This window comes from Nelumbo lutea, chromosome 4, assembly GCF_056320005.1.
Source record: "Nelumbo lutea isolate HS-2025 chromosome 4, American lotus-T2T, whole genome shotgun sequence".
Classification (NCBI taxonomy): domain Eukaryota; kingdom Viridiplantae; phylum Streptophyta; class Magnoliopsida; order Proteales; family Nelumbonaceae; genus Nelumbo; species Nelumbo lutea.
In genome coordinates this window covers 48,465,001-48,477,293 of record NC_142687.1, presented here as the reverse complement: position 1 = coordinate 48,477,293, position 12,293 = coordinate 48,465,001, and the positions used below count along the sequence as shown (strand labels likewise).

Here is a 12,293-nt window from a genome sequence, read left to right as displayed (position 1 = left end):
CTTGAATTGTCCAAATCAAAGTCCGAAATTGAGAGTTATGCCCAGATCACTGATCGGTGCCGAAACTATGCAAAATCATCCAATTAGCCTTGTTTTCTTCCAATCGCCTTCTTGCTTGCCCTGAATTGAAATACAGGAGTAATGAGTCCAATTGGGTACCAATTAAGTGTAAAATGCTGAATATTGAGGGATAAAGATATGACAAATTTTATTCTCATCACCCTTCAGGACCGCTCTCCTAGGCTGATCTAGAGTCCATTACAATAGCAGTAGTGCGGATTGAATTAGAAATGTATTGACAACTTATGAGTAAGAAGGATTTAGCCAATTCTAGTTCTTCAGATGGGTTGAACAGTTTAAAAGCAAATGATACTACTACCTTTCCTCATACATGTTGTTCATATGTAGTTGCAAATCATGTATCCACCTCAGGTAAGGAGGGACATCCTTGTATTATATACTCAAGAACATCTAAGCACATGACCAATATATCTACCCTCTTTAGTTCTTATCAGTTGTGCTCTAATAGAGATAGAGTCTCTACAATTGATGGTTCCCATATTCCCATTGCTAGGAAATGGACAATTAGAGTGACTAATGACATTACTTTATCCTCTATCTTTTATGTCCTTAAACTCCATACTAATCATCTTTGACATTACTTTATCCTCTGTCTTATATGTCCCTAAACTCCACACTAATCTTCTTTTAGTAAGCTCTCTAATAAAAAATTTGAATTGTTCAGTGACCTTTCTTCTGGGTAATTGTCTTTTGTTGGATCTGTAATCAAAGAGGACGATTGGGAGTGGTTGTGAGGTGAATAAAGTTTACCTTCTAGATGAGATTCCAAGACATCAAAGCCATCATGTTAGTAGCAATAGTAGTAGTGGATTAGAGTTAGTTAGATTATGCTATGGCATAATCGGTGGGTCATCTTTCTTTCATTTCGTTGAGGTTTTTTGTTTCCAAAGTTGTTTAAGTTTGTTAAGTTGTCTAGTTTGAAATGTGAAAGTTGTCAGTTGGGAAAGCATTGTAGACATTCTTTTAAATAAAGTAATAAAAAAAGTTCCTTTGCTTTTGATATTGTTCATACTAATGTATGGGGTCCTTACCACATTTCTTCCACGGGTGGTTACTATTATTTTCTCTTGTTTGTGGATGATCATATATGGTATTCTTGAATATATCTTATGAGATCACATGATGAAGTACCCATTTTGGTGCGACAGTTTAACCAAATGGTTCTTACACAAGTTGGAGTGAGGACTAAAATCTTCAGAACAGATAATACTAGAGAATACTTTGAGAAGGACTTGTCCTCATACTTTTTGGAGCATGGTGTGATTCATCAGAGTAGTTGTGCATACACAACGCAACAGAATGGGGTAGTAGAGAGGAAGAATAGACATATTGTGGAGGTGGCAAGGAGTTTTGTGGTGTATGCCTCAATTCCTATTTGTTTTTGGGGGGATGTAGTTCCTACAACCATGTATTTGATTAATTGTGTTCCTTCATGCACTTTGGGGTTTAAGGCAACTTTCAGCTTATTTTTTCTAGATAAGGAGATATTTCATATACCTTTAAGAGTCTTTGGGTGTGCCTCATTTGTTTATATTCTTGGTTCTCATTGTAAGGAATTGGATTCTAAGGCTAAGAAATGTGTTTTCCTTGGCTATGTTCAAAACCAAAAGGGGTATTGTTGTTATGATCCAGTGTCGGGGAGCAGGTTCGTCACTATGGATGTTACCTTTTTTGAGTCTACATTCTTTTTCTTGGGTGGTTCCCCTCAGGGGGAGTGTTTTGGGGAGGAGAACTATACCCTATCCCTTTTCTAATGTCATTTATTCCTTCATCTAATCCACTTATTCCACCATTAGCAGCTACAGTCCCAATGCTTGATTTACTATGACTAGCCTCACAGGTCTATCAGCACCGCCAGAAGAGGGTTGACTCCACACATGCTCAAATAGAAGAACCTGCACCACTCTTCGTCAGTCCATCTAAGATCCCAAGTTTGGTTGATATAGTTCTAGGTATTTCATTTGAGCTTGAGCTTGTTATTTCCCCTGATAGTGATGTTTCTATACCTAACGTTGTTGTGGCAGTTGATTCTACTCATCTTCCCATTGCACTCCGCAAAGGAAGGAGAAAGTGTATAATCCATTATATTTTAAACCATCTCTCCTATAGTGCCTTATCACCCTCCTATAGTGCCTTATACCCTTGGATTTTGTGTCTATACCTAGGAATGTTAGTGATGTTCTCTCCAAACCTGAGTAGAAACTAGCTATACAAAAAGAAATGGAAGCATTGGTTAAGAATCATACATGGAAAATAGTTGATCTTCTTACAAACAAAGAGATAGTCAGATGCATGTGGGTTTTCACAGTGAAGTACAGGGTTGATGGCAGTATAGAGAGGTTCAAGGCAAGGTTGGTTGCAAAAGGGTATACATAGACCTATGGTATTAATTACCTGGAGACTTTTGCACTAGTTGCTAAGATGATCTCAATTCAGATTCTCTTGTCCCTAGCAGCTATGCATTCATGGCCTCTATTCTAGCTTGATGTTAAAGATGCTTTCCTTAATGATGATCTAAAAGAGGTATATATGGACATTCTAGTTAGTTGTTATGAGAATGTTGGTAAGGGAAAAGTTTGCAGGCTGAAAAAATCAGTATATGGTTTGAAATAGTCACCTAGGGCATGGTTTGATGATGCGTATCAGCTACACTAGCAAGTGCACTAGCCGCACAAGTAATAGAGTGATGAATAGAGTATCATTCTTATGAGGACTTATACAACAACTACTAATAATATATCAACCATCTATTATCTGATCAGTCAGAATTTAAATTTAATTCAAATATGAAATTCTAACTACAAAACTATCTCTAAAATACTAGATCAAACACCTTGCAAGCAAATTGAGAAGACAAGCTAACTATGCATAGAATTGACTTAGCAATTAGATCTCCATGTCATTTGATTAGATTAGGATTCAGCCTTGGTTTGGTGAAACCCCAAGGCAATGAACAACTTCTCTCAAGTGCATGTTCATTTTATGTATAAGTGATGATTCTTCTATCTCTAGCAAGAATCTAATCCCCATGCATGTATTAAGATCTAAAATTATAGGGCATCATTTTAGATTGAATGATCACCAACCGAATTGTGCAAGTTATATCTAACATTGCACTCAATTCGGTTCTTGATTAGTAGATATGAAATCTTAGAGTCTTTCTCAAGCACCCTAGGATTTCCAAGGAACAATGCAGCCAAATTGAATTAAAGCTACCTGAATTCTCTCTTAAGTAATTCAGATATTACAATTTCATGATATGAAATTATAGATCTAAGAATACAAAATAGCAATTCGGCTAGCAGTTCTACAATTGAATTTCTAATCAAGAAACATCAAATCTGAATCTAATCCATTCGAATAACCCTAAAGAACTAATTACAGATCTGAATTTACATGAAACACCATTCAATTACAGCAAGAAAGATTGAAGTAATGGAGAAAATAAACATGAAGGCCCTAGCTGAATTCGATTACCACTTGTGTAGAAATCAAGGAAGAAGACAACCTAGATTGATCTCTCCCAATGACTTCTTCTCCAAGTTCAAAATTAGTTTCTTCCTCTCTTGAATATTCTTGAATCTTCTCCTTTCTTCTCCTCTCTTGCGCCTATCTTTCTCTTCTCCCCAAAAGGAATTCGCCCCAAAAGGTTTTTTTGACCCCTTTTCCCTTAGCTCTCTTCTCCTTTTATAGCATTCTCTTCAGCCCCTTTCTCTCCTCTAGAAAGTTCTCCCCTCTAGAAAGTTCTCTCATCTAGAAAGTTCTCTCCTCTAGAAAGTTTGACGCCTTTACCCTTTTGAACCTTCTAGAAGTTGCTGCCCTTAGCTCTCTTGAACTTTCTAGAATTTGCCGCCCCTAGCATCTCTTGGTTGCACTTTGGGCTGTTCTTGAGCTACAATTTGGGTTGCTCTTGATCTACAATTGGGCCTCCTCCTTGTTGAGTCGAATAGGGTCCCATGGAAGGCTGCGACTGGGCTCTCTCCTTTGACCTTTCGGCTGAGCCTTGCTCCCAGTTGGGCTGTATCACATTCAATTTGGCCTCTTTTAACATGGTTTTATTTTTGTTTTACCTAGACTTGTCCTCTTTGACAATTTCCTGAAATCAAGCTCAATTGGGGTAAGAATTCACACAAATCCACATCAAAAACCATGCATAAACACCATAATTTATATGTAAATTGTGCACACATCATTTGACATGTTAAGAGGAGCACTTATCCATTTTGAGTACACACAGACTCAATCCGACCATACTCTCTTTGTAAAAAGGAGAGAGGCACTCTTGTCAATTAGGGGTGTCAATTGGACTAGATTTGGTCCAAACCGATCCAGCCCACTATAAGTCCATTATAAATAGACCAAGTCCAATCCAATCCAATCTAATGAATGTTTTGGACCAATTTGAATCAGTCCAATTCAATGTCTGGAATATCCAATTTGTTCAAATTCATTTTGATTTAGATTGGTTTTAACCCAAACCTAATCCATTGACACATATATTCTTATCTTATATCAATAGACCAGATATTGGCTTAATCCAACCCAATCCAATATAAATTTGTTATGGACGGACCAGGTCCAACCTAATCTAATAAATATTTTGGACCAGATTGGTCCAATCCAATATGTTTTGTTGGTCCATCCAATCCGTCCAAATTGATTTTGGACTGGATGGGGTCCAATCCAAAGCTGGTCCATTGGCACCCTTACTGTTAGTATTGATTGTATATGTAGATGATGTAATTGTTATAGGAAATTATCTGAAGGAGATTGATGCATTCAAGAAGTCACTACAACAAGAGTTTGAGATTGAGGATTTGATGAACCTACAATTTATCTATAGTTTTTTAGGACTTTAGCATGGATTTTTATGCTGGTTTTATAAATTTTTGCCTTAATTTAACTTAATGATAAGAATAAGTTTCAGGGATAATTAATCCAAGAAGAGGAAGGAAAAAGGCAAGAAAAAAAAGTTCAAAAAGACCAATTTCAGCCCAGCCCGGTTGTAGAAGCAAGAGAGAGCACTTTGGCCTAAGAAGAGCAAGTGGATTCCTTGAGAAAACTCAAGAAAAGAAAGCCTAGCTAAGAGTAGAATTCGGCCCAGCAAAGAAGGCCCATTCTCAGCCCAAAAGAGCAGCTCAAAACATAGCTATCATGTGCTAAGAGAGAGCCTAGGTGCAGCCCAAATAGCAGCCCTTAGGAGGCTTTCAAGAGAGCTCTAGAATGTTCAAGAAAGGGGTGTAATACACCCCATTCTAGAGGCTTCAAGAAGGGGCAAGATCCCCCTTGAAAAACTATATAAGGAGGCCTCTAGGAGGGGGGAGAGGTGTTCAAGTACTTGAGAGGAGTTCTCTCCCACTCTTAGAGGTTCGGCCACCTTGAGAGAAGAGAAGAGAAGAAGGCTAGGCGCAAGGAAGAAGAAGAAGAAGGGCAGAAGGAAGTTTAAGTCAAGCAAGCAAGAAGAAGAAGGTGAGTTCGAAATTGGGGGTTTGTCATTCAATGATTTTTTGTAATAACTCAATCGTAGTTTCGTTCTCCTTTAACTTGAACTCAGTTTCTTTGTTATATTTTCTTTCTTTTTTCTCCTTCTTCCATTCTTTCTTGATGTATTCCAGCTTGTAAAATTTCAGTTCAGCAATCAAATTCTTTTTGATTCATTCGAATGGTTATGAATTGTATTTGAAGTTTCTTGAATAGGGGTTAAATTGTAGATTAATTCGACCAATTAACCTTCAAAACTCAGATCTGAATTCTCAAATTTGAGATTGCAAGATCTGAATTGCTTGAAAGAGAATTCAGATCTGCAAATTTCAGAATGGCCAAATGGATTTAAAGCTTGGAATTCCTAGAGTGCTAGAGACTCTAGGAATTCAGATCTACTATTCAAGAACTGAATTGAGTGCAAGGTTAGAGATAACTTGCACAATTCAGTTGGTGATCAATTCATATTTGAATTGATGCCTTAGAAGTATTTGAAGAAATGCATGCATGGGAATTAGATTCTTGCTAGAGATAGAAGAACCATCACTCATGCATAGGATGAACATGCGCTTGAGAGAGGTTTTTCATGACCTTGGGGTTTCACCAAACCAAGGATCAATCATAATATATTCGAATGATCCAAATTGATAGATTGCTGAATTCTGAGATTGAGATTTACTGCTTACTCTTCTAACCTGATTTGAAGGCAATTGGGCCAATGGTTTAGATAGATTTTAGTTTAGGATTTTTAGCTTTCATTAAAGTTTTGATTTATTTATTAATCAGATAAGAAGTACTCAATTCAGTATTGATACTTGTTACCTAAATCCTCGTGGGAACGATACTTCACTCACTACTTTATTACTTGAACGGCTAGTGCACTTGCTAGTGTCATAATGAGCCACACATCAGGATCTAGGTGAATTGAAATACCTTCTGGGGATTGAGGATGCAAGATCCAAGTATGGGATTTTCAGCTCTTCGGGAAAGTATGTGTTGGACTTACTACAGGAGATTTGGAAGTTTGGAACTAAACTAGCTGATACTCCTATTAACCCAAACCATAGAATTAATGCTTTGGATGGTGAGTTGGTTAAGGATGTGGGAAGATATTAGAGGATAGTAGGCCGACTATTTATTTATGAATGACACATCCAGACATCTCCTATGTTGTTAGTGTTGTGAGTCAATATATGCATGTTTCTTGGGATCAACATTGGGAAGCGATTGAGAGGATACTTGCATGGCAGAGGGATTCTTTTCTTAGACCATGAAAGTTTAAAACTGGAGTACTACTGAGTGAGAACTACTTTGGGTGAGATCTCTACTGAGTGAAATTGAAATAAAAGATGAAGAGCCCATGATGTTATATTGTGATAACCAAGTACATAATGTTATATTTCCCATAATCCAATTCGGCATGACATGACTAAACACATTGAGATTGATAGGCACTTCATAAGAGAAAGGGTGACAATTGGAGAAGTCTTCTTGCCTTATGTCTCATTTGAGCTACAATGGCTGATGTCTTCACCAAAGGGGTTGCAAATAACAAGCTTGAATACAACCTACGCAAGTTGGGAATGCGTGACATTTACTTCCAATTTGAGGGAGAGTGTTGAAGTTTTAGACAAATTGTGTAGTCTATAGTGGTAGTTTTTTATTATTTACCATTTAGATTGGAAGTAGAGACCACAACACTCTTGTTGGATCCTTTTTGAGCAGTTATTTAAATTGTTTTATGTTTTTTTATTTGTTAGTCACCCTGTAAGGGCATATTGATCTTTGCACTCTTTATTATTTTAGACTATAAATAATAGTGAAGAGGGCCATTAGCATTACTGCTCTCTTTTCTCTCTCAAATCTCTTCTCTCTTTTTTCTCCTTTCTTCTCTTCTTCTACAAGAAATATTCTTTTCTTTTACAGTTTTTTTTTTATTTTTTATCTCAGCACTTTTCTACTAAAACCTATCATAAGCTTTGTGACAAATATGGATTGGTAGAAGAAAGTTCAAAGCTTCTCATTGAATTCATAAAATGATACAACGAAATCGTTAGAACAACACTCTTTCAATCATAGGTTCAGCCCAACCATCAAATTTTGAATTAGCATCTTATCTAATCCAGTGTAAGAAATCTAGCCACAAAAACTAAATTGATAAGTTCTGCCAACATTTTCCCCATCATGTGACACTAACACTTGTTTAACTTTAAGTCTCAACCAGCAAGGCCAGAAGCACTACATATAAGAGATCCAAGTAAGATAAGAAAACCTCAAACTACCATATATCTTTTCTTTTCTTTACTCTCAAGGCAAAAAATTCCATATTCACATCTTTTCACTTCTCGATCTTATCAGGGTCAGAATAAACAAGAGCTACATAAACAACTTCTAGGGCTCCTTCATAGGGAACACAAGGTAAGACATTCCTGAACAATCTTAACACATTCATTCTAGTTCATCACAAGTTAAAACAACCAAATATTGATGCCTACTTTCTATTTGTACCACACAACCGATTGAGGCAAAAGAATCATGGAAGAATCAAGCCAGCCTTCAAAAAACTAACGTTGCCATCTTTCCATCATACACCTTGATAGTTATCACAAGCACTGCTAGCTTGCAAAAGAATCAAGCTAGCCTACAAAGGAATCATGTAATAAACACTTTCGTACTCCAGACATTGATATGAAGTGATATTACAAGCACTACTATTTCTAAACATAACTCAAACTTCCATTTGTGATTTTTGTTCCCAAGACTCATATTTCTGCACACTTCACATCTTATTCTTTCTGTACACATCATCGACGTAAATATTTCTATGCAAAACTCTAGTGGCACATCTCACCTATCCCAAGTATCTAATCTCATCTAACCATCTAAATATTTAATCTAATGTAATCTAATGCAACCATATACCCTTAATGAATAGGCTGTTCAAAAGGATTTCTTTGTTTGCTACATGTTGTACTCCAATCACAACACATGTTTGTAGAAAATTTTGTTGGAAATCGACTTAACATTCACCTCTGAGAATTTTAAAACTAAAGAGAAATTCAAATAGATGCATACCTTTCATTTTGGCTACTCAAGGCTTGAGAAAACTCGTTTATGGAGCCTACAAACTGACTCTTGATAGTATCAAGGGTTTCCCTAGCAGTATCATATATGGGAATGCCAACCTTCAATGGTTCAGAGATTTGACTTTGAACGATAAGAAGAGCCATTTTATTGGCTTGTTGCCAATTGTTATATCTTGTTTGAGCTTGGCTACTTGCATTTCTCAAAGGTTGTAAAGGTTCGGGTTGTGTGGGGCAAATGTCATATCCATAAGCTCCTAAGACTATGTCAATCTGACTTCTCCATCTCTTGTAGTTGGTTCCAATCAAAAGTTCAACGGAGAACAATTGAAATTGAGCAAATAGGTTTTGAGTGTTCAAGGTTGCCATGCAAATATAAATACCAAATTTACACATAGGGAGTGAAATGAACAAATTGCAAATGACAAAGTTATATATGACATCACCCTCTATTCTTTTGGTTCAATAATGATTTCATAGTAACCAAGTACCCAAAAATAAAACCTATATTCCTAAAACACATGTAGTAATGCGAGTAGGGATCATTTTCACAGAGAGTATCTAGCCTATTTTCATGCTACGTGAATAAGGATATGGGGGTTTGAGTATAACGAAAATCAGATTTAAAAAGAAAGAAAATCAAATGAGGAGCAATTCAAATTAAAGTGTCAAAATTAATCAAAAGAACAAATCTTGGTCTAAGTCAACATCCACCATCAGAATTTCACTACTGATCATCAATGCAAAAATATATCAATTCACACTTTGAATATTCACCATAGGAATTATTTTCCTATCTCTCCTTAATCGCAGTTGATTAGAAAACAAGCGATCTATTTAATCGTACTACTAAATACCTGAAACAAGCGTTCAAGATTTAATTTAGTAGTAGCATTAAGAATTGGAGATCGATGAAGCTAAACAACACAAGCACAAGAGGTTGCATTTAATTTAGTCGAGTGTTCTTCCTAAGATCTAACAATTTCTGACACAAAAAATCATTAAACCCTAGTTGCTTATTAGATTAGAGGGATCAAACAATTACGGATCTGATATCTAACCCAATAGTAGATTGCAACGAATAATAAACTAGTAGGCTTCCTAGCGATTAGATGAAACAATCATGAACAATAAAAATTAAATTAGATCTCACAGTTTTGCTGATTCTAAGGATTTTGTTTCCTTCGACCAAGTATTAGAATTTAGCCACGCATAGTCATGATGAAAACTCAAGGAAGAATTGGAGAAGAAGAGAGGAGGTGCGGCAGCCCAAGTCTGATTGTTTTTTCTTTTTCCTTGTTTTCCTTCTCCTCTTTTCTTTTCTCTCCACTTTCCATCCCCCAAGAGAAGCCTACAAAATCTCCTAAAATTTCTCTCCAGATAGCAGTCACCATTTCTGAGTTATCAAGAAAAATAATAAAAATAAGATAAAATAGAGTGTAATTAGGAGGGTGGTAATTCCCGCATATGAAAACTTGTGGGCTAAGAAACGTTTCCAGCACGTCAGCAGTGCAAGGTGCAGCTACTTCGAGCCATATTTCGACATCGATTCAGTCAGTATCTCAAAACATAAAAATTGTAGAGAATTTTCTTTTCGTTCCAAAGCATTTTGAATCATCTCAATCGGAACTCGGATGAGAGAGTTATGTGCAGATTATGAAGTGATGCCAAAATGGTCTAGAATTACCTAATTAGCTATGCTTTTCACTTAATGCCTCTATTTGTGCCTAAATCAAAATATAAGAATAATGAGTCTATTTAAGAACTAAATAAGTATAAAAGACTAAACATTAAGGGAGAAAAATATTATATTTTGCATTTTCATCAAATCCCCCCACACTTAGTTTTTGCTCGTCCTCGGGCAAAACTCGAATTCACTTTCCCAAAAAGCACCAAGGTTACAATGCCATAAGTGAAGAACAACTAAGCTCTTCAATACTCATAACACATCATGAACAAACATTCTTATCAACTTTCAATTACTTAGTAAGCATTTTCACTCGAAGATGGAATAGATTAAATACGTAGACCCTCATGGAAATAAACACTCTACTCTCATGTGTTTGAAGGGTATGTGTTTCACTCAAATTCATTCCAAAGGAAACGATCTACCATAGGCTTGCATATCTTCTCATTCTCCACCACTAGGATCACATGCATAACATGAATCAAAAGGACTTTTTAAGGATTGTAACGGGGCTTAGGATCAAGGTGGGAAATAATTGGGAATGTAGCTTAAAAGCCACCAAAACTAGTGGAGCAAAAATGAATCAATTAAAGCTTGAAAGTACAAAACATGTAAAACCACTCACTTCATTCAATAAGGAAGTTTCCACCCTTTGTATATATATAAGCGGTCCCTTTTTTTTTGAATTTTAGGAGGGGCATGGATAGTTTGTAACATCAAAAGCAATTTCCTCCATTCCTTCTTTACTTCTTACTTACTTTTTTTTTCAAAGCATATCAATCACTGGAACTCACGAACTGAGAATGAAAACATGTTCCATTTCACCATTCATAACCATAGCACGAATCCAGACACCCCCACACCCAAGACTTGCACATCCATACATATCATAATGATGAACAATACTCCACTAGCTCTACGGCATGGGTAAGGGTATTAACTTTTTCTAGGGTTTAAAGCTTGTAGCATGGGTTCACAATGAACGACAAAGGTCAGTAAAGCTCAAAGGGGTCCAACAAAGGGGATAATTTATCACAAGGTAGGCTATTTGGCTTATGTAGCTTATAACAAAAAAGGCCTTAATCATGTTCATGCATGCATGTGTCAATATGACCTCGAAGAGAATCAAGGCAAGTTCTAGAGAAACAAATCCATGAAAGAATATCTCACATGAAAGAAAATAGTGAGACTGATATGAATGTGTCAGTCTAAAGGCTTAAATTCTCACCAACTTTTGTCTACTAATTTTAGTCACTACCATTCTCAAGGAAAATAACTAGACTAATTAATTCTAAGTTGGAAGATTGTTTATACAATCATGTTAAGAGCTTTTCAAGCTTAATCGAATCTTGCTCATGGAATATACAACCTAAAAAAATCGTTGAAAACCCAAAAAACAAAGAGCAATTTTTTTTTAAATGCAGAATTAAAACAAAAAAAATGCAGAATTAAAACATAATGTAAATCAAATTTAAAATACAACCTAAATCCCCTCCCCCACACTTAAAACTTACATTGTCCCCAATGTAAGGTGAAATGCAAAGAAAAGGAAAAAACAACCAAAATATAAATGCAAAATTAAGAAGAGAAAGAAAAAAAAATGAACTTCCCTTTTTTAATTAGCATAAATTGGATCCTCAAGATCCAATTGTTCCACATTTTTCTACTTGGAAGCCTTCATAGAAATGCTTGAGTCTATGGTCATTCACCTTGAATGCTTTGGAGGTTGCTAAACTTTGAATTTGAACTGCACCATGAGGAAAAACATTAGTTATAACAAAGGGTCCAATCCAACGAGAATGTAACTTACTCGGAAACAAACAAAGTCGTGAATGGTAAAGGACTTTTTGACCAACTTTAAACTCCTTCCTAGAGATCATCTTGTCATGAAAAGCCTTCGTCTTTTCCTTGTAAATTATTGCACTTTCATGGGCATCATTGCGAATTTCCTCTAACTCTTG

General features: G+C 36.1%; 1 protein-coding gene across 1 annotated transcript in view; it reads right to left on the bottom strand.

Annotated features, from left to right (window-relative positions):
- Positions 1–11,969: 11,969 nt before the first annotated feature.
- Positions 11,970–12,293, bottom strand: part of LOC148855643 (uncharacterized) — a 798-nt gene continuing 474 nt past the window's right edge. The window contains exons 1-2 of the mRNA XM_088984937.1: positions 12,143–12,293; positions 11,970–12,079 (exon numbers count right to left, since the gene is read on the bottom strand). The exon at positions 12,143–12,293 is cut by the window's right edge and continues 474 nt beyond it. Coding sequence (XP_088841063.1) covers positions 11,970–12,079; positions 12,143–12,293 — 261 coding nt within the window. The remainder of the gene's footprint in view (positions 12,080–12,142) is intronic.